The 18198-nt window shown below is 35.0% G+C and overlaps 1 protein-coding gene and 1 long non-coding RNA gene across 2 annotated transcripts; one reads left to right on the plus strand and one right to left on the minus strand.

The window, feature by feature from the left end:
• Positions 1-9751: 9751 nt before the first annotated feature.
• LOC133290726 (major allergen Pru av 1-like) lies at positions 9752-10383 on the minus strand. The gene is made up of 2 exons (XM_061488862.1): positions 10177-10383; positions 9752-10035 (listed from the first exon to the last, which is right to left on the minus strand). The coding sequence occupies exons 1-2, from the start codon at positions 10358-10360 to the stop codon at positions 9752-9754; spliced, it is 468 nt and encodes a 155-aa protein (XP_061344846.1). The 5' UTR covers positions 10361-10383.
• Positions 10384-12982: 2599 nt separating this feature from the next.
• On the plus strand, positions 12983-13985 carry LOC133290668 (uncharacterized). The gene is made up of 3 exons (XR_009748712.1): positions 12983-13102; positions 13790-13852; positions 13927-13985. It is a non-coding gene; the product is annotated as an uncharacterized LOC133290668 (long non-coding RNA).
• Positions 13986-18198: the final 4213 nt, after the last annotated feature.

The following is an 18198-nucleotide window of genomic DNA, read 5'->3' on the forward strand; positions in this document are numbered from 1 at the left end:
CATCAGGGAATCATTGATCTCCATACCTCTCTGCACCGCCGCTACACACTTCTGCACCATTACACACACCCCTGCATCACTCACTAGGCTAATTCTAGACTTGTGCTATATGTGCTTTTTAATTTTCTCTATATTAGTCCCTTAACAACATGGAACGCTAGTGTAATTTTTTCACTCCGAAATTTCTATACAAGATTGGAAGTTATACCAATTAACGAAAATTACAATTGCAAATTTGAATTTTTTTGCATCTATGTGACATTATTTCTGTTGTAAGGTAGTTATGAAAGTTTCTCTATAACATAGAAAATAACAGTTCAAAATTATTATTATTATTATTATTATTATTTTTATTATTATTTTGTAGTACATCACTATCACTGTCTGGGAATCATCCAACCCACACCCACGCTACAAACACCTCTGCACAATACAAACTCCCCTCCCCACTAGCTAGTGGTACAGTAATTATGAAGTTAACAACCAATTGGAGAGCATTGAGGGGTTGATGAGAAAAGGTGATGCGAACAATGAGAGTGTGTCATGCTCATAGGCTCATAGCACACCAGCCTCTCTTTGCGCGAAGCAGCATGAAGAGGGAAGGGAAAATCTTATGAAGGGGGAAAGGAGAAAAGAGAGAGAGAGGGAAGGGTTGTTTTAATCTAATCCTATTCGTCCAAATCTGAAATGAAAGGTCTAATTTAATCCTATACGTTCAAATCTGAAAGGAAATGATAAAATAAATTCAAAGTAAATTCAACTAATATGATGGTAGCATCTAGAATAACCATAAGGCTGTCTCATCACATCATTGTATCAAATAAGCAGGCCTTTTAGTATCTCGTCAGTGAGCAAATATATTGTGATCAGGGACCAAATCACCGCCAGAGAGGGGGGAGAAGAGAGAGAGAGGGACTGAGGAATTAATTTCCCTCGTCGGGGGTCTCTCTTCAATTTCAATTGGGCTTGCTACACATCACGTGTCAACGGGTCACGCAAAGCTGTTCCTACACACCACGTGGCACGTTTTATCTTCAATTTCAATTGTTATTTTTTTAGGTGGTTTTGTTTTTCTTTTGTCACATGTGGTTATAGTGCTGCATAACTCTAAGTTGGACTTGTTCTTTGTTTTGTTTATTGTTTTTTTATTGTATAATTTTTTGTTTTTGTTTCTCGTTTACTGTTTTGACTACATTTTTCGGGTTCTATTTGTTTTTTCCATGTGTTGTGGCAATTGGGTTTTGCTTAGGGGGTGTGTTGGATTAGGATTTTAAAAGATTTTTTCGAGATAAAAAATCTTACAGATTTTAAAAGACATTTTAGAATTGTAGAGAATTTAAAGACTTTTTTAGAAGACTTTTTTTACAATCAATATTTCATAAGATTGGATTTTAAAGAATTTTAGCAGAATTTATAAGATTTGGAAGGACAATATGGATTTATAATATTTTAAAAAATCACATGAATTTTTAAAAAACATTCATAATTACAAGAGTCAATACAAAAGGGAAAGGGAAAGGAGGAATTAGATCTTGGATGAAGTCCTATGTTCTGCAGCAAGCTAAATGACATGAGGACATATTATCCCTAACAGAGATAGCTTTGCACACAACCTCCTGAGCAGAAAGATATTTGTTTTCATAAACCAACCTATTACGTTCACCCCATATTATCCAAAAGTGTTGGCCATCGACTCGACCATGTAGAATCATTAAGATGGATGGAATTAAATTCCCGCCAATTAGATTGATGAACCACAAGACTCCAAATGCTAACAGCCCAAGGACATTTTCTAAATATATTATAATTGTCCTCCCATGGATTATCACACCTAGGACAAGTAGCATTTGACGCCAAGTGTCTGTGAACTCTTTTAGCATTGCTGAGAAGGTGATTTCCCACCAATTTCCACAACAAGAATCAAATTCTCTCCGGGGCTTTGATACTTAAACAGCAGGATGATGATCTAAATACTTATTTATGTGGATATGTTTTGGTGGACACGTTTAGATGGTAAACGTGACTAATTTGACATTCATCTTCTGTTATATGTTTTAAATGGAACTGAAATCTTAAATTAAATAAGGTTGTCATTATCATTATCCCCATTACTACATTATTCAATAATTCTTACAAACTTGTTGATGTTTCGTATCTATCATCATATAATTTCGTGCAATTTTTAGGTATATTTTTCAAATTTGTTAAATATGGATAATAATTATTGATTGAAAGAAAAACTAATAAACAATTACACATACCCTATTCAATGTTGTATATGCAATTGTTAATCTGATTGTTATAATTTAAGTAGTAAACTTATCTTGGCCTCTTTTCAATTTAGTGTACGTTGTCATAAGAAATTTTTCCTAGTGCTTTTATTATCCTTGAACAATTTGTTCAGTATATTTTTGGTTGGAGAACAATCTTTGCCTCCTTTACAACCCATTGCATCAATGATCCATAACATAATACTTGAATCATAATTAGAAGATGATTATATGACAAGAAAATAATAATAAATAATAACAATGACCAAGTAAAACTTAAAAAGGTAATAATTTCCATTTCTATTAGCAGACATGATAATGGATTGGCCCTTCATATGGAACACAGAAAAAGAAATATGTAACTTTCCGAACTATATTCCATAATATGATAAATTTCATGTACACCCGCATAGAAATACGAACTTCAACTATACAAGGATTAGAGGAGGGAGAGAATAAAAAAAGATGGTTGCTACAACTAACTTTCAAGAGGAAAGAGAATTCCAGATCTTCCTTAAATCCACTTCAACACAAATCTTAGCAAATTGGCATTTTTCTGTGTCTCTTTCACCTGCTTTATTCTTTCTCAGTGAGCTCTTGTCAATCTTTAAGGTTCTCCCAAACATGTTGCCTATCTTCCAAAGGTGTTGTTGTGAATAGAGTTTTATTGGAAGGCCTAAAATTCTTAACCATATAGCAAGTTTTCTGATAGTTTCATCGTATGGAACAAAGAGTGGACGCCATCTTTGAACCACTAGATAGTGCCCAGCAACTATCCACGGTTCATCTTGTAGAACGTGAAGATAGTAATTTTCCTTTCTAAACCTAATCAAGATGTGTCCATTGTCCAGCCTTATTTGCTCGTACATATCTTGTAGGTTCCATATTTTCTCCAATCTCTGCATGAGGAACCTTGCACTGATTCTTCTACCCAGCAACTTTATAATAATGGCTTTCTTCCACTATTCTCAATCTAATTTGTGTTACGCCTTCGAGTATTTGTATGAGGGGCACAATGGGTCTTCTTCTCCCTAGCTTCTTCCATCTCTTCTTCATCTCCTTCTCGATGTTGGATCTCCATCCAGTCCTCTTCCTCGCACTATGGATCGTAGCCTTGGCCATTTAGATGGATCCGTTTATCTCTGTATGAAATCAAAGTTTTTTTTTCTATCCGTCAAAGTCTTTAGCCCAGGGTCAGGCTGCTCTACGGATATATCTATAGTGACTTCTTTGTGCACTGAATGTGTTCCCTCATCCCAACATCCTTATTCTTGCTATCCTCTAAACCTTCTTTAGGTTTCTCTATACTTCTCTCCAGTAGGTCTAGCTCCTCTACCACTATCCCTTCCGTTGCACCAAGCTATCTCAAAGTTGTCGTCTCTGTCATGGGTTTCAATGAATATCTTAATGAACAGGGAGAACTACAGAGAAAAATTTATTTATAAAAGTTGTTTTTATGTATGCATAATATAACACTAATATATGAATAATATGGACACTACAAAAATTCAGGCATTTTGTGGGAGTTATATTTTCATATTGTGGAGATCTTTAACCCCCACAAAAGACATTTGTGGCATTCACATCAACCTCTAGTTTTGCCTTCGCCACAACATATTTTGTGGAGATTTTTTGTGCAATGCCACAATTTGTTGAGTATTCTCTAGAGGTTCGAGACCCCCACAAATATTGTAATTTTTGACATTCTCTAACCTCCACAACATGTTTTATTTTTTGGAAGATAAAAACCTCCACAAAAATGTTTCAATTTATGGCATTCTCTAACCTCCACAATCTATTTAGCATTTTTGACATTTCTATACCTCCACTATTTGTCTTATTTCGTAGCAGCTTCAAATTGCTTAAGTTGAAAGTTTTATATATCATAATTTGGAGATTGGGCCTATCTAATCACTTGATTTGTTAGCCAATTTTATTTTTAGTACTAGTTATAATGGTAAACCACAATAAAGCTGCACATTCGATGAGTTGAAGTTAATTGTCTTAATTGATCTGTCTCATCCAAATATAAAGTATAAGATAGATGACTAACAAGAATAAATAAGAACTCAAGTCCAAAAATTTACAAATTTACATATTTGTAAATTTACAAACTGATGAGTAAGAATCCCCCTTTCCCCTAAAAAGAAAGCCTTATTTGTCATAGCAAAGAAATGTGGAAGATACGATTTTTCCAATGTAATTTTTACTTGTCCTATCAAACTCATACAATACCCTAAAATTTTTAACTATGCAGTAGCGCCTCATCAGACGAGAGCATGAGACTTTTCAGCATCACATGAGCATTTTTCCCTGCCACTCTTACTAAGGACACAAATACATGTCTCAAGAATCTCAAAATCCTCATCCCAGCACAACAAGGTTGCTTTTTCAGGATTCTTCAAAAAGATCTTAGAAGCAAGGAACCCAGCTAATGTCCATGTTTGATAACGCCTAGCTTGTTTTCCAATAAATCTTCTTGTTCGGGTGTCAATATTCAAGCCAAGAATCAACTTGTAGCCTTTTCTCAGCCAAAGCAACTGCTTTTTGAGCTAGTTCATTTCTCCCCATTTTGATGCATGCCAACGTGAACTAAAGATCATGCATGAGCAAACAAATTAGATATTAAAGCAAAGTTTAGTTGTGAAGATGAGTCTTTCACAATAAGTGTAGAATTAGACATTAAACCAAAAAATGTAGAAACTAGAATAACTCAATATTGGATGGATATTTAGGAAATGACAGAGGGCAAGCCTTGGAGCAGTAGTAATGTTGTTTCTTGTGACCGGAAGTCACAGGTTCAAGTCAGGGAAACAACATCTTTGCAAAAAATGAAAAGGTAAGGCTGTGTACAATCAACCCTCATCCTTTCCCTCGCATGTCTAGGAAACCTTGTGTACCGGGGTTTTCCCTTTGTCCTTTATTTAGGAAATGACAAACTTACAATTATGAACAAAGGAGAGGCGAACATTGAAATGAGAGAAGCACAACTCAAGAACCCACAAACATCCGGCGCATTGAACTGTCAGCTATTTGCATGCTTCCCACTAGTATGATCACAAATAAGCCCAAAACTACCAGCATCAATCTAAGCATTCTCACCTATCAAATGGAAGTTCAGAGTAGCAGAGCTTAGACATGAATCAATGTGTTTTGGGCAATTATCATACTATAATAAGTTTCCAATAGTATCAGAAGAATAACCTTTTTTGCTTTCTCAGCATACATCAAGAAGAGGATTATGTACACAAGCTAAAAGGCTGCTCCAACTGAATTAACACTTGTAACCAACAGATTATCAGGTGCTATCAAAGGCGTACCATACCATAAGAAGATCAAGCAGTTCAAGAGAGAATAAATATATGGCAACCCTGAGAACATTTCTGTTGACCCATTTCTGATAATTCTCCTAAACGTGGGTCTATAATTCAGAACAAAACAAGAGTTAATAAAGAAGGGATAAAATAACAAAATCTTCTTTAGCTTTTCCTGAAATGAATTAAATAACTGATGCCAACTACCAGCTCCATTGAGTTCAAGGGTTATAGGCTACTTACAAAAACTTACCTTAAGGAAATCATAATAACTAAATGAGAGGCCTGAAAAGGAATCTGCATAGAGATTCTTCTTCTTTATAATTGGAAGCGTCAGGTACATAACCCACACTGCATTATCCAGTACCTAAGCTGAAACAAAAACAGAAAATTGAGAAACCCAGTTACACAGCCTCCTTGGGAAAAAACCACTTCCATATCTAGTAAGGTTAAGTACATATCACAAAACAAAATATACTGAAAAAATGCAGATGAGCAACCTAAATTAAAATTGTATATCCAACTCATATTGTAGTGCCTAGAGAAATGCAACATATCAATTCAAAAGGACCATAACCCTGCTATGTCAAGTATAAATATCATAAGATAACTTTAATACAAAGGAAACGAGGAAAAGGCGAGGGGGGTGTTATCTATGTCACAAAAAAAATATATAAACATCAATCTTAGCTGCTCTTATTCCAAAAGTAAAATAAAGCAACACAAGTCCACAGAAGGTTACCCAATAGAAGCTAAGAATCCAGCGGATGCCAATGCAATTGAACCAGCATAGGACTTGTTTTTATTGTAAGGTATCTTTTTGCAACCAAATCTCCTTCCAATAATGTCAGCCATACCTGATACAGCATATTAATAGGATAAGACTGATATAAGAAAGAGAAAATAAATATAAGAAAGCTAGAATCATTTTTCTACATATAAAGAGACCTACTGAAAAAGGCAAGTTATTCTTACAAGTATATAGCAAGCTGTAGTGTGATACCATCTACGTTGAAAGCATTCCTCAAACAATCTATCCAACAACCCCAAAAAGAAATTAAAAAGAATATTTACACATCTATATATAGCAGTGAAAAAAGCATTATAATTTGCACTAACGAGCCAAAAAGGCAACAAAATTCAGATGACTTTGCAGTGAAGAAACAGCTTAGCAACCATTTTCACAGTAACAGGTAGAACTACTTATCATATACTAGATACACGTAAAAATACTAAATTTTGTACAAGTCTCTTCTTTCTTTCTTTTTTCAGTCCAAGTCTTAAAATATAAAAATAACACTGATTTTACAAGTGAATATTAATAATTTCTTTTTCAATAACTTCAGTTTTCCTTGGTTCACTTGAAGCAACTCTACAAAACAAATTTCACACACTTAGTTGCCTAGATAGAATTAAAAAATTAATATCTTAACTAATAAAGAACGACAATATATTCATAACAAGCTCTAAAGTCAAAGTTCATAATCAAAATAGATGTGCAGCAGCCCTAAAAATCAAAATTTAAAATCCTAGATTACATACTGCACACGCCATGAATACTCAATGAAAACACGGCATGAATACTCAATGAAAACACGGCATGCACAGGTAAAATCCTAAATTGGGGAAGGTGGTTTTAGCATTGTTTACAAAGATGAATTCCCCGATTCAACTTTTATAGCTGTCAAGGAACTTCAAGTTCAATTACGAGAAGAAAAACAACTTAGAGCTGGACTGAACACAATGGGAATGATCCAACACAAAAATCTTGTTCGCCTACTTGGCTTTTGTTTAGAAGATTCAAACAGATTCATAGTCTATGATTGGCATATTATTGCCATTTTCCAATTTCTGTTAAACAGCTTTCTTGTTCCAACCAATCCATCTCTAATTAAAAGGAAAATAGATACATTCTCTGACATTCATTTTTGCCTTTGAAAGTTCCCTTGCCAAATTAGCTAGTGCAGCAGTGCCAAAACGAACAAATAAAAAATAGCAATTTCCATTTTCTAGAATATCTTCCCCCACTACCCCGGATCAAATTGACCTAAAAGAACACACAAAATCAGAAACAAAAGTTCCTATTCATAGTATTCTCGGATAACAACTAGATAGATAAATATTTATCAACACAACATTACATACACAACAAAAAGGTCAAAAAGAAGAAGGGTAATAGAGTGTGAGGCCCACCACGATGGCCACAACATATTCTTATTATGAACAAAGAGTGAAAGCACTACAACGATGGTGAGAAGAGTAAATATAATCGGTTCAAATAACATTGATCTGATAAAAAACAATAAAACCATAAATTAAACAACAAAGCAAAGGAAATCAATTAAAGGAGAACTCACACAAGTTAAGAATTGAAATCAGCGAAGGTGAGAAGAGCAAGGAGCAGGTTGAAGCAATTTTGAATTTGAAACATGAATTTGAAAAACTTGAATCTAAAAAGAAGAGATGTAAAATTCAAAAGCCAAATAGTAAACATAATGAGAAATTGAAGCTAAGTGAGTTACCATAATCGATCCAATAACTCTGGTTTCGAAGCATAGGAGAATGAAGCTCTTCATCGAGAGAAATCTGATAGCGAACTAAAGTAGGGAATGCTAAGGTCTGAATAAGAGGAGGAAATGTTGTAGCGGCTCAGTGGAGAATTAGTGCTTAGATTCGTATAAACGAGAGAGGGTGTCAGGGTTATAACAATTTTTTTTTGTAAAAACAGAAGGGATAGGATATTGTGACACCCAAGTTATGTTACACCCACGTGACACCCAGTCAATCTCACTGTTAGATCGCTTATGTTGATCCAACGGTTATATTTATTTCCATCTTTGTATGGTCATGATTTCCCAAATTTAAAGTGAAAGTATTAAATATGGGAAATCATAACCATACAAAGGTAGAAATAAATATAAAATATTAAATGTAACATAACTTGGGTGTCATAATATCCTATCCCAAAATAGAAATAGAAATTTTTTAAAACTCTTCGTTCTGTTTCATAATACGTAGAAAGTAAATATAAATTATAAAAAAATATTATATATATATCCAAACAATTTAAAATAGCAAAATATAATATTGAATTGTGGAGGTTTAAAACCTGCTAAAAATTAAATCAATTAGTGGAGGTTAATAAAAAACCTCCACTAATCAACTTTTTTTTTTGTACATATCTATTTGTGACATGATAAATTGTGCTTAGTCTTCTGCAAAATCTTTCTTCTTATATCTATTTCCTTCCAAAACCACGTAGGGCATAAAGAATAAATGGTATTTTGACTATGAAAAGATGGGAAGAGACAAAATACTGGCTTTTATCTAATTTTGGTTTGACTTGAATAATTACTTGTGAATTCTTTATTAAGAATTAAACATTCTTTATTTTTCTTCCCTTTCTGCCTCTTTGACCTCTTATTTAGAATTCCTTAAACATCACTTTATTGCTCAAATATCTCCTATACCCTAATCTATCACCTATAAATAGATTTTTAAGTCATTTATATATATATATATATATATATATATATATGAATGTCATATTGCAGGATATTTATGGACGCTTGTAGAAACTCATGGAAGCATGTGAAAACTTAGAGAAGCTTGAAGATTCTAGAAGAATTTGGAATCCCAATCTTTCTTGAATTCTATCCATTGCAAGCCATGATGAATTGGAAATCTTATCATATCACTATGAGTTGTACTTAGTGTGTGACTATTATAAGTTGTCAAATTCAATTTGAAGACTACAAAGTTGCAAGAATAGTAAAAGATGGAGACTAGTAGTTGTAATAGGTTGTCAAGTTCAAGTTGAACTCTTCCATGTATATATATATGTGTGTGTGTGTTGTATGCTAAGCATTTAGATATATGAGTGAAATGAAAGAAACTGTATAAAAGTGTGAATAAAGTGTCGAAACACTTGTGAGAAAAATAGAGGAGAGATTTGTAAGAAATACAAATAGAAATTAGTGGTATAATATTTTATTTTTGAGTGAAATTTGTTATAGCAAAAGTTCTTATTCTCTTAGTTTATTCCATCCCGAACAACCACTCCCTCAATTTCAAATGTTTATTAATGGCAAGTAATTAAAGCAACATGATAGTTGAGAACGCTTAAGAAACATGTGATAACATCGAAAACTAAATAGGTTGTGTTTTTTAGTTGTAATCAGGATTAGCAAAAAGATAATCATCAATAGCCTTCGTGAACCTAGCAATTCTTTCCCTATTAGCCTTAAGAAACTCTTCTGGGAGCTGCGCTTCGCCTTTGGTGTAGTATTTGGTAATGGATTTAATGATGCATCCACCATCAGGGCTTTCCACCATTTTGAGCTCAAAATAGATGTTCTCCAATGTGTGTGGCCAAGCATGGCCTTCAATTACGCTGTAGTGGTACACGTAGTTTTCTGCATCAACCGCATCTACCTTTTGCTTCACATATCCTATTCATACATGATGACAAACTCTAATATCATGTAATGCTTCAACCCAATAAGTTAAGCTGGTAAGGGATGAATACATTAATGATTTTATATTAATATCTCTAATACTAAATATTTCATACATAGTTAAACTTAATTTACCTTCAGCAAAAGTGAGCTTCTTAATGGATCCTGGCCCTCCATCTCCTTCAATGATTTCAACACTCTTAATAAAGTCTGGTAAAACTTTTGGGAAGACATTGCTAGAATCCAAGACTATGGCTTTGTATAGTCTTGCAGGAGCGTTGGAAGAAACGCGCTCGTCTTCATAAGTGAAAATACCCATGATGATAGAAAAGACTAAAGCAAGGAATTGTGAGAGGAAGAAAATACCAAATTGCTTTGCTCTGCGTGAGTGTGAGTTTTGAGTTTATGGATTGTGAATATATATAGCATTTTATATAAAGGCGTTGTAGGTTGCTGGTAGGTTTCCCCAACCCCATTACCGATAAGTTCAATTAGTTTGAGATTTTCTTAATTAATCTTCCGAAATAGTAAATTAATCAATGAAGTAATCAACTCAAAAGAAGCGACTTTAGAAGGAATCAAATCCTTCACGATGACATGTCAAGTTATTTAACGCTTTATTTATCAAAGAATCAAAATTCATATATAGTATGGTTTATTGCAATATGATCACGATTTGTTTACATATGTCACTACCAAAAATGCGGTCTGCAGTCACACTCGCTTTATTTAACAAATGGCTTAACCACATTTGTTAAAATGATGCTAAAATTTCTAAAAAAAAAAAAATGATGCTAAAATTACAAAATTATCGTTAATTTACCACATTATTTAAACAGCAAATTTTATTTTCACCCTTTAATCCAAAATAAAACGTTTTCCTCATGTATTTCACTTTATACGATAAGCCCCACGCAGTCACAATTTAACTGAGTGTTTTGTAGATGGGATATTTTTTTTTATTGAGGAATATGGTGAAAAATTTTGCTTTTTGAATAAGTTATGAAAATATATTTGATAGGTCGAATAATTTTCAAAAATATTGGATGATTTTTTATAATATTATATTTAATTGATGATAAAATATTACTAAGAATATGAATTGAATTTACAAAATTGCCCTCAAATCTGAATTAGAATATGGCCATTCTCTTGTTCAACGGTCGTTTCCGCTGCGCTCTCTGACACTCTCAACGTTCGTTTGTCTCTCTGAACGTTCATTTCAACTATTTCAACTTTCAAGTACGCTCTATCTCTCTCGAGGTTCATTTGTCTCTCTCAACGTTCATTAATTTTTTTTTTCTGTAGCCTTCGTTTCCCCTCAGCTATATCTATCTCTCTATCCCTGAAACCCTCTTTTTTTTTTTTTTTTTTTCGCTTTCATTGTTGTGGGCCGAGTGGATCATTGTAAATAATCTTGGGATACACCACCCAAAAGCTAGCTCAAAGGGTGAGAGTGTCCAAGGCCTTATAAAAGCCATATTAGTTGGCCATCTAATCAAGAAGCATGGAAATTGCACAGGTCCAACCTTGGGATACACCATCCCAAAAGCTAGCTCAAAGGATGAGAATGCCCAAGGCCTTATAAAGACCATATTAGTTGCCCATCTAATCAACGTGGGACTATATATCTCAACAAACAATCATCGTAACACCTGACGAGGTGTGGAGGTGAAAGCCTGAAAGAGGGATAGAAGTTTGTCATCAGGTCAAGGTTGTGGTTGCTGTTGTTGTCAACGCTGTTCACTGAAGTTGTAGAGGAGACGACATTGCCGATTTTTGTTATGAAATCTTTTTTGCATTCTGAAAACCTTTTTGATTTGTGAAAGGTAATCCTTGTTCATTCTTAGAATTTAAATTTATTTTGATTTTTTCAATTGCTTTTTTCTTTTTCTTTTTTCGATTTTGAGGAAAAGTTTTTCAGATTGAGGAACTGGAGAGAGTTTCACTGTGGATGGAGTGCGGGTTTATTTCTATTTGACCAGTTTTTTTTTTTTTTTTTTCATTCAGTAGTTGGAATTTGTGATCTCTGTGTGTTCTTGCTTGAGCTGTGTTTTTTTTCTTTTTCTTTTTTGGGCTGAAATTTAGTCTTTATGATGGATCCGGGTTTGTTTGGGAGGAAGCCAAGTACCCGACTATGTCTCCTTTGAAGGAGATCGTGGATGGTATTCATGGTCAAGTGGCAAAGATTGAGGATGATCTCAAGGTTTTCATTTTCTTGTCACTCTGTAGTTGCAGCTATCTGTTAGATTTAGGAGATGGATAATTGCAGCACATAATTTTAAAATTCACTGCCTCTGTAGTGCTATATCATACCTTTATAGTGAGATAGCAACTAGCTAGTTATAATTACTGTCTTGCTTACCATATGGCTAACTGCAATTTAGGGATTCTCCTTTTTTTTGCAACCATGCCGGGTTGGGTGAAGAAATTGGCATGAAAATATTTGGACAGTCCATTGACAATTGATTTGGTAAACTTTTGTTACTTTTTGGCTTCGCTTCTCAAACATTACAGAATATAGTCAACTTATAACTTGTTTGTTTATGGAGTGCAAGCATAGACTACAGCATATAATTGCTTCAGCGGTGTTCTCTCTACAAGGAAATGTTATACGTAGAACATTATACATGCATTTGTTTTTGGCTAATATATCTGCATATGCTGATTGTGTGGTTCCATGTGACCTGGTTGGATGTCAATCATACAAGGGAGGTTAAGTGTAATTACCCCTTTGAAATTTAAGTCACAAGAAAAGCTACATAATTATTACATGATTTGCAATTTGATTTTCTTAATTACCTCTGTTAATATTCACTTTGTTGAGCTTCTCTAATTTATGCTGTAGGAGAGAATTAGGAATGGATAAGGATCTTCCTGCTGTATTATTGATGGAGGGAGGTGAAGGTATGGGTCCTATTAGGCTACTGCTTGGGCACTTGGAGATTTATTAAACGATGAGAATCTTGGGGCTCCAATAGGTCAGGTCCTTGTGATTTGTGGTCACAACAAGAAGCTTGCTAACAAACTAAACTCTATTTATTGGAAGATTCCTGTGCAGGTATTGATGCCTTCAAATCTTTCCAGGGCCTTGTTCATGCTTTCTGAACTCCATATAAACTACAATATATATGTTTGCGGGTGCGATTGCACTCCCTCTCTTCCTGTCTGTGTTTGCTCCTATATATGCTCAAGTTTTAAGTCTGTCAGTAGTCCATGGTGACTGACTTGTACTAGTGTCTGCATGTTCTTTTACTTGATGAACTAGGTATCTAGCCATAGGACCTGATTCCTCACATGTTATCACATGTTCGAACTTTTGAGGCATAATTGAGAGAAAAAAAATATCATGGTGCGATTGAATATTAGAAGAAATTGTCCCAATTAAGAGAGAAAGAATTCAAGTTAGAAAATGGAACAGATTTGTGAGCCCCCATAATACAATTAAAGATGTGATGATGAAAGTTGTAATTATAATTTGTGGGGCAGAGGTTATCAGTCCTGCCATGAATTTGTACAAAATTTAATATTTCAGACTCACTCTAGTTTTTCACTCTGATTAAATGCATTTAAACTATTAGTTTTCCTGTCCATATGAGTTAAGGAAGAAGAGGTCAGGTTTGGAACTTCCATATTAAATTTCTTGTTTCAGGTGGGTAACGTATCAATAAGTAGATGAACAAAGCATTTAGAATCATGTATATGTCCGTGGAAGCCCCTGAATTTTTTTATTTTTACCCATATTCAGGTCAAGGGATTTGTTACCAAAATGAAGGAATGCATGGGAGCTTATGATTGCATCATTACAAAGGTTTGATTTTACAGTCATTACTTATATTTTCTACCTCATTATGACAGCAATTGATGGTTTTTCCCCTTTTGTAGGCAGGCCCAGGGACGATTGCTGAGGCCATGATCGGCCTCCCTATTATTTTGAATGATTACATTGCACGATAGGTATTTTAGTTCTGGCTATAATTCCTTAACCTTGTGATTATTTTTTTTTCTTTTTAAACTAAATAATGTCAAGGGATGAAACTTGAAAGTATATTTGAGGCTATAATGGAGGATTTAGTAAAACACATGGTGATTGGAAAGTATGCTGTCTACCCTATAGTTTTTCCCCATGTTGTGTTTTCTTAATATTTTATTTCCCTATTTAGATTGTCATCCTTTTATTTAGATCTTTTAAATTTTATTTTTATTTTATTTAGTCCATTGATATATTCCTTTTAGAAAATAAGTAATTTACATTAGCTGACTAGTTGAAGGCTGGCTATGTAGGTGGGCATTATTTTAGCATCTCCTTTTTAAGATTAACACAAAGGCCATATTATCAGCGTTAACATGTGAATCTTAATGAGTTGCTTTCTTTCTTCATTTCAGGTTTATGCTTCTAACGGGAGACGTTCCCTTACAAGAAAAAGGTGATAATCCTAGTGCTATATGTGCTTGTAATTTTCTCTATATTAGTCCCTTAACAACATGGAGCACTAATGTAGTTTTTTCACTCCGGAATTTCTATACAAAATTGGAAGTTATACCAATTAATGAAAATTATAGTTGCAAAATTTTATTATTTTGCATCTATGTGACATTATTTCTGTTGTAAGCTATGTTTTATAAAATCCACTAGTTATGTTTGTATTGTGCAGAGGTGTTTGTAGCGTGGGTGTGTTGGATGATTCCCAGACAGTGATAGTAATGCACTCCAAAATAATAATAATAATAATTTGTAACTGTTATTTTCTATGTTATAGAGAAACTTTCAGAACTACCTTACAACAGAAATAATGTCACATAGATGCAAAAAAATACAAATTTGCAATTGTAATTTTCGTTAATTGGTATAACTTCCAATCTTGTATAGAAATTCCGGAGTGAAAAAAGTACACTAGTGTTCCATATTGTTAAGGGACTAATATAGAGAAAATTACAAGCACATAGCACTAGTCTAGAATTAGCCTAGTGAGTGGTGTAGGGGTGTGTGTAATGGTGCAGAAGTGTGTAGCAGAGGTGTGTATTGTGCAGACTGCAGAGATATGGAGATCAATGATTTCCTGATGTACTACAAAAAAAATGTGAGCAGATGTACACCAAAAAATAAAATAAAAAAACAAAAAATAAAAAACTTAATCACTCTGCTCAACATCTAATAACACTATGCTTCTTCTTCGTTTTCCTTCTGTGTTCTTCTTGATTTTCCCTTTCATGTTCTTCAGATAGGAACCCATTTCCTATCATTCTCCCTATCAAAATGCACAGAGTTCCGCTAAATGTTGGGGGAAGAGTTTTCGAAACAACATTAGAAACTCTTAGAAAGGCAGGGCCCAATTCCATGTTGGTGGCAATGTTGAATGAAACCTACAATAAGGAACTCTTCATTGATCGCAACCCAGATTGTTTTGCTGTCCTCCTCGGCCTTCTCCGAACTGGTTACCTCAACATCTCACCCATCATTTCACGTACAGAGTTTTACCAGGATGCCCACTGCTATGGCCTACTTGACCACGTTTGTGAAGCGATGTGGGGCCCATTAGATGGCAACCACCTCAAGTTGTCTCATTCCATCACTAACCGATCAGCTGTTAATGCATTTGCCATTCGAGGTAGCCCAAACGGCGGTTGCTGTGTTGCACAGGAAAACACGGTAAGTGTCTATGATTGGAAGTTGGAGATACGCCCTATCATCAACCTATATCAGTCAACAGTCATGGATGTTGGTTGGGTTGATGACTACGACATAGTAACAGCAGTGAGGAAGGGTCCTAGCCGCGGTGTCATTAGCCTCTTTAATTCGTACAGTGGAAATTTCAAGCATCAATTTCAGGAATGTCACAATGAAGGGGAAACTTTACAGCCCCGGAGCGTTGAGCTTTTCTAATTCCAAAATTTACTCTAGTTGCAAAGGCAGCACAATATGAGATTGGTGTTTGGGATAAAATAACTGGTCAGCATGTTGATTTTTTTTTTTTTTTTTCATCTGAGGGTTGGAAACGTTATGCTGATAAGATTCAGTGGTGGGAAGGAAATAATCGTTTGTTGGCTGCTTATCTGTCTATTAGTAATAATTGGTGCATTACACTCTTGGATATGAAGAAAGAGTGCGATCCAAACATCGGCTTGGTGGAATGAACACGACGACTTAGGGGTCTGGGACATGGTTGGAATGACAAATAACAGTTACATCTGTGTGGTGAATGATTACGGTTGTTAGGGTTTCATCGATGTGAGGAGTCAAGCTCCTAGCTGGGTCTCCAAACTAAGTTGGTGACTTGCAAGATACTTGAGCAATCACATTTTCCCAAAGTGTCAGTCAGTGTCAATGCATAGAGGCTACCTTTTCATTTCTGCACAAAAATCAAATTCAGAGTTTCAAAAAAAAAAAAAAAAACACACATAGAAAACACAGAAATAAATATTAAACATAATAATGAAAAGGGGCGTAAACAACATACATCTAATTTCTTCTGCACAACTTTGGGCCTCTTGTTGTTGGGCCTGCTAGGTGGGCGATGACCCAACATCTCCATGAGATCATTCTGAATCTCCATCTTCGATAACTCCAAACGGAATTTCACCCTTTCCACTTATCAGATTTACTACTTAAATTGATGTCATTCATCATCGTTGGCGAAGAAGAACAAGTGGGTTTGTTTTCATGATCATGAATCTTTAACCCTTCTTTCAGATTATTAATTACTTCAACATTAACTGAAGAACCCTTCGATAACTCTTTTCGCTTTTTCCTAAGATTCCAAGGCAGATTCTTCACTGTGGCTTCTTCTTCGTTGTTACTCAAAATTGGTTCTTTCAGATTAAACTTCAGCTTCTGCCTCACTGTGGCGATCCCATCCTCACGGCGACGCTCCAGCGAGGATGGAATCGCCACAGTGAGGCAGAAGCTGAAGCTTAATCTGAAAGAACCAATTTTGAGTAACAACGAAGAAGAAGCCACAGTGAAGAATCTGCCTTGGAATCTTAGGAAAAAGCGAGAAGAGTTATCGAAGGGTTCTTCAGTTAATGTTGAAGTAATTAATAATCTGAAAGAAGGGTTAAAGATTCATGATCATGAAAATCTGAGGAAAAAGCGAGAAGAGTTATCGGAGGGTTCTTCAGTTAATGTTGAAGTAATTAATAATCTGAAAGAAGGGTTAAAGATTCATGATCATGAAAACAAACCCACTTGTTCTTCTTCGCCAGCGATGATGAATGACATCAATTTAAGAAGTAAATCTGATAAGGTGGAAAGGGTGAAATTCCGTTTGGAGTTATCGAAGATGGAGATTCCGAATGATCACATGGAGATGTTGGGTCATCGCCCACCTCGCAGGCCCAACAACAAGAGACCCAAAGCTGTGCAGAAGAAATTAGATATATGTTGTTTATGCCCCTTTTCATTATTATGTTTAATATTTATTTTTGTGTTTTTTATGTGTTTTTTCTTTTTTTGTTGAAACTCTGAATTTGATTTTTGTGCAGAAATGAAAAGGTAGCCTCTATGCATTGACACTGACACCTTGGGAAAATGTGATTGCTCAGGTATCTTGCAAGTCACCAACTTAGTTTTGGAGACCCAGCTAGGAGCTTGACTCCTCACATCGATGAAACCCTAACCACCGTAATTATTCACCACACAGATGTAACTGTTATTTGTCATTCCAACCATGTCCCAGATCCCTAAGTCGTTGTGTTCATTCCGTCAAGCCGACCATGTTTGGATCGCACTCTTGTTCCTCATATCCAAGAGTAATGCACCAATTATTACTAATAGACAGAGAAGCAGCCAACAAACAATTATTTCCTTCCCACCACTGAATCTTATCAGCATAACGTTTTCAACCCTCAGATGAAAAATAAAAAAAATCAACATGCTGACCAATTATTTTATACCAAACACCATTCCCATGTTGTGCTGCCTTTGCAACTAGAGTAAATTTTGGAATTAGAATAGATCAACGCTTCGGGGCTGTAAAGTTTCCCCTCACCATTGTGACATTCCTGAAATTGATGCTTGAAATTTTCACTGTACGAATTAAAGAGGCTAATGACACCGCGGCCAGGACTCTTTCTCACTGCTGCTACTATGTCGCAGTCATCAACCCAACCAACATCCATGACTGCTGATTGATATAGGTTGATGGTAGGGCGTATCTC

Source organism: Gastrolobium bilobum, unplaced genomic scaffold, assembly GCF_033153095.1.
Source record: "Gastrolobium bilobum isolate Gb01-03AN ecotype WA unplaced genomic scaffold, APGP_CSIRO_Gbil_v1 utg5903, whole genome shotgun sequence".
NCBI lineage: Eukaryota > Viridiplantae > Streptophyta > Magnoliopsida > Fabales > Fabaceae > Gastrolobium > Gastrolobium bilobum.

Coding starts and splice junctions, on each gene's coding strand:
- LOC133290726 (XM_061488862.1), bottom strand. CDS start 10,360: ATGGGTATTTTCACTTATGAAGACGAGCGCGTTTCTTCCAACGCTCCT. Junction 10,036..10,176: donor GAAGCTCACTTTTGCTGAAG/GTAAATTAAGTT, acceptor ATGTATGAATAG/GATATGTGAAGCAAAAGGTA.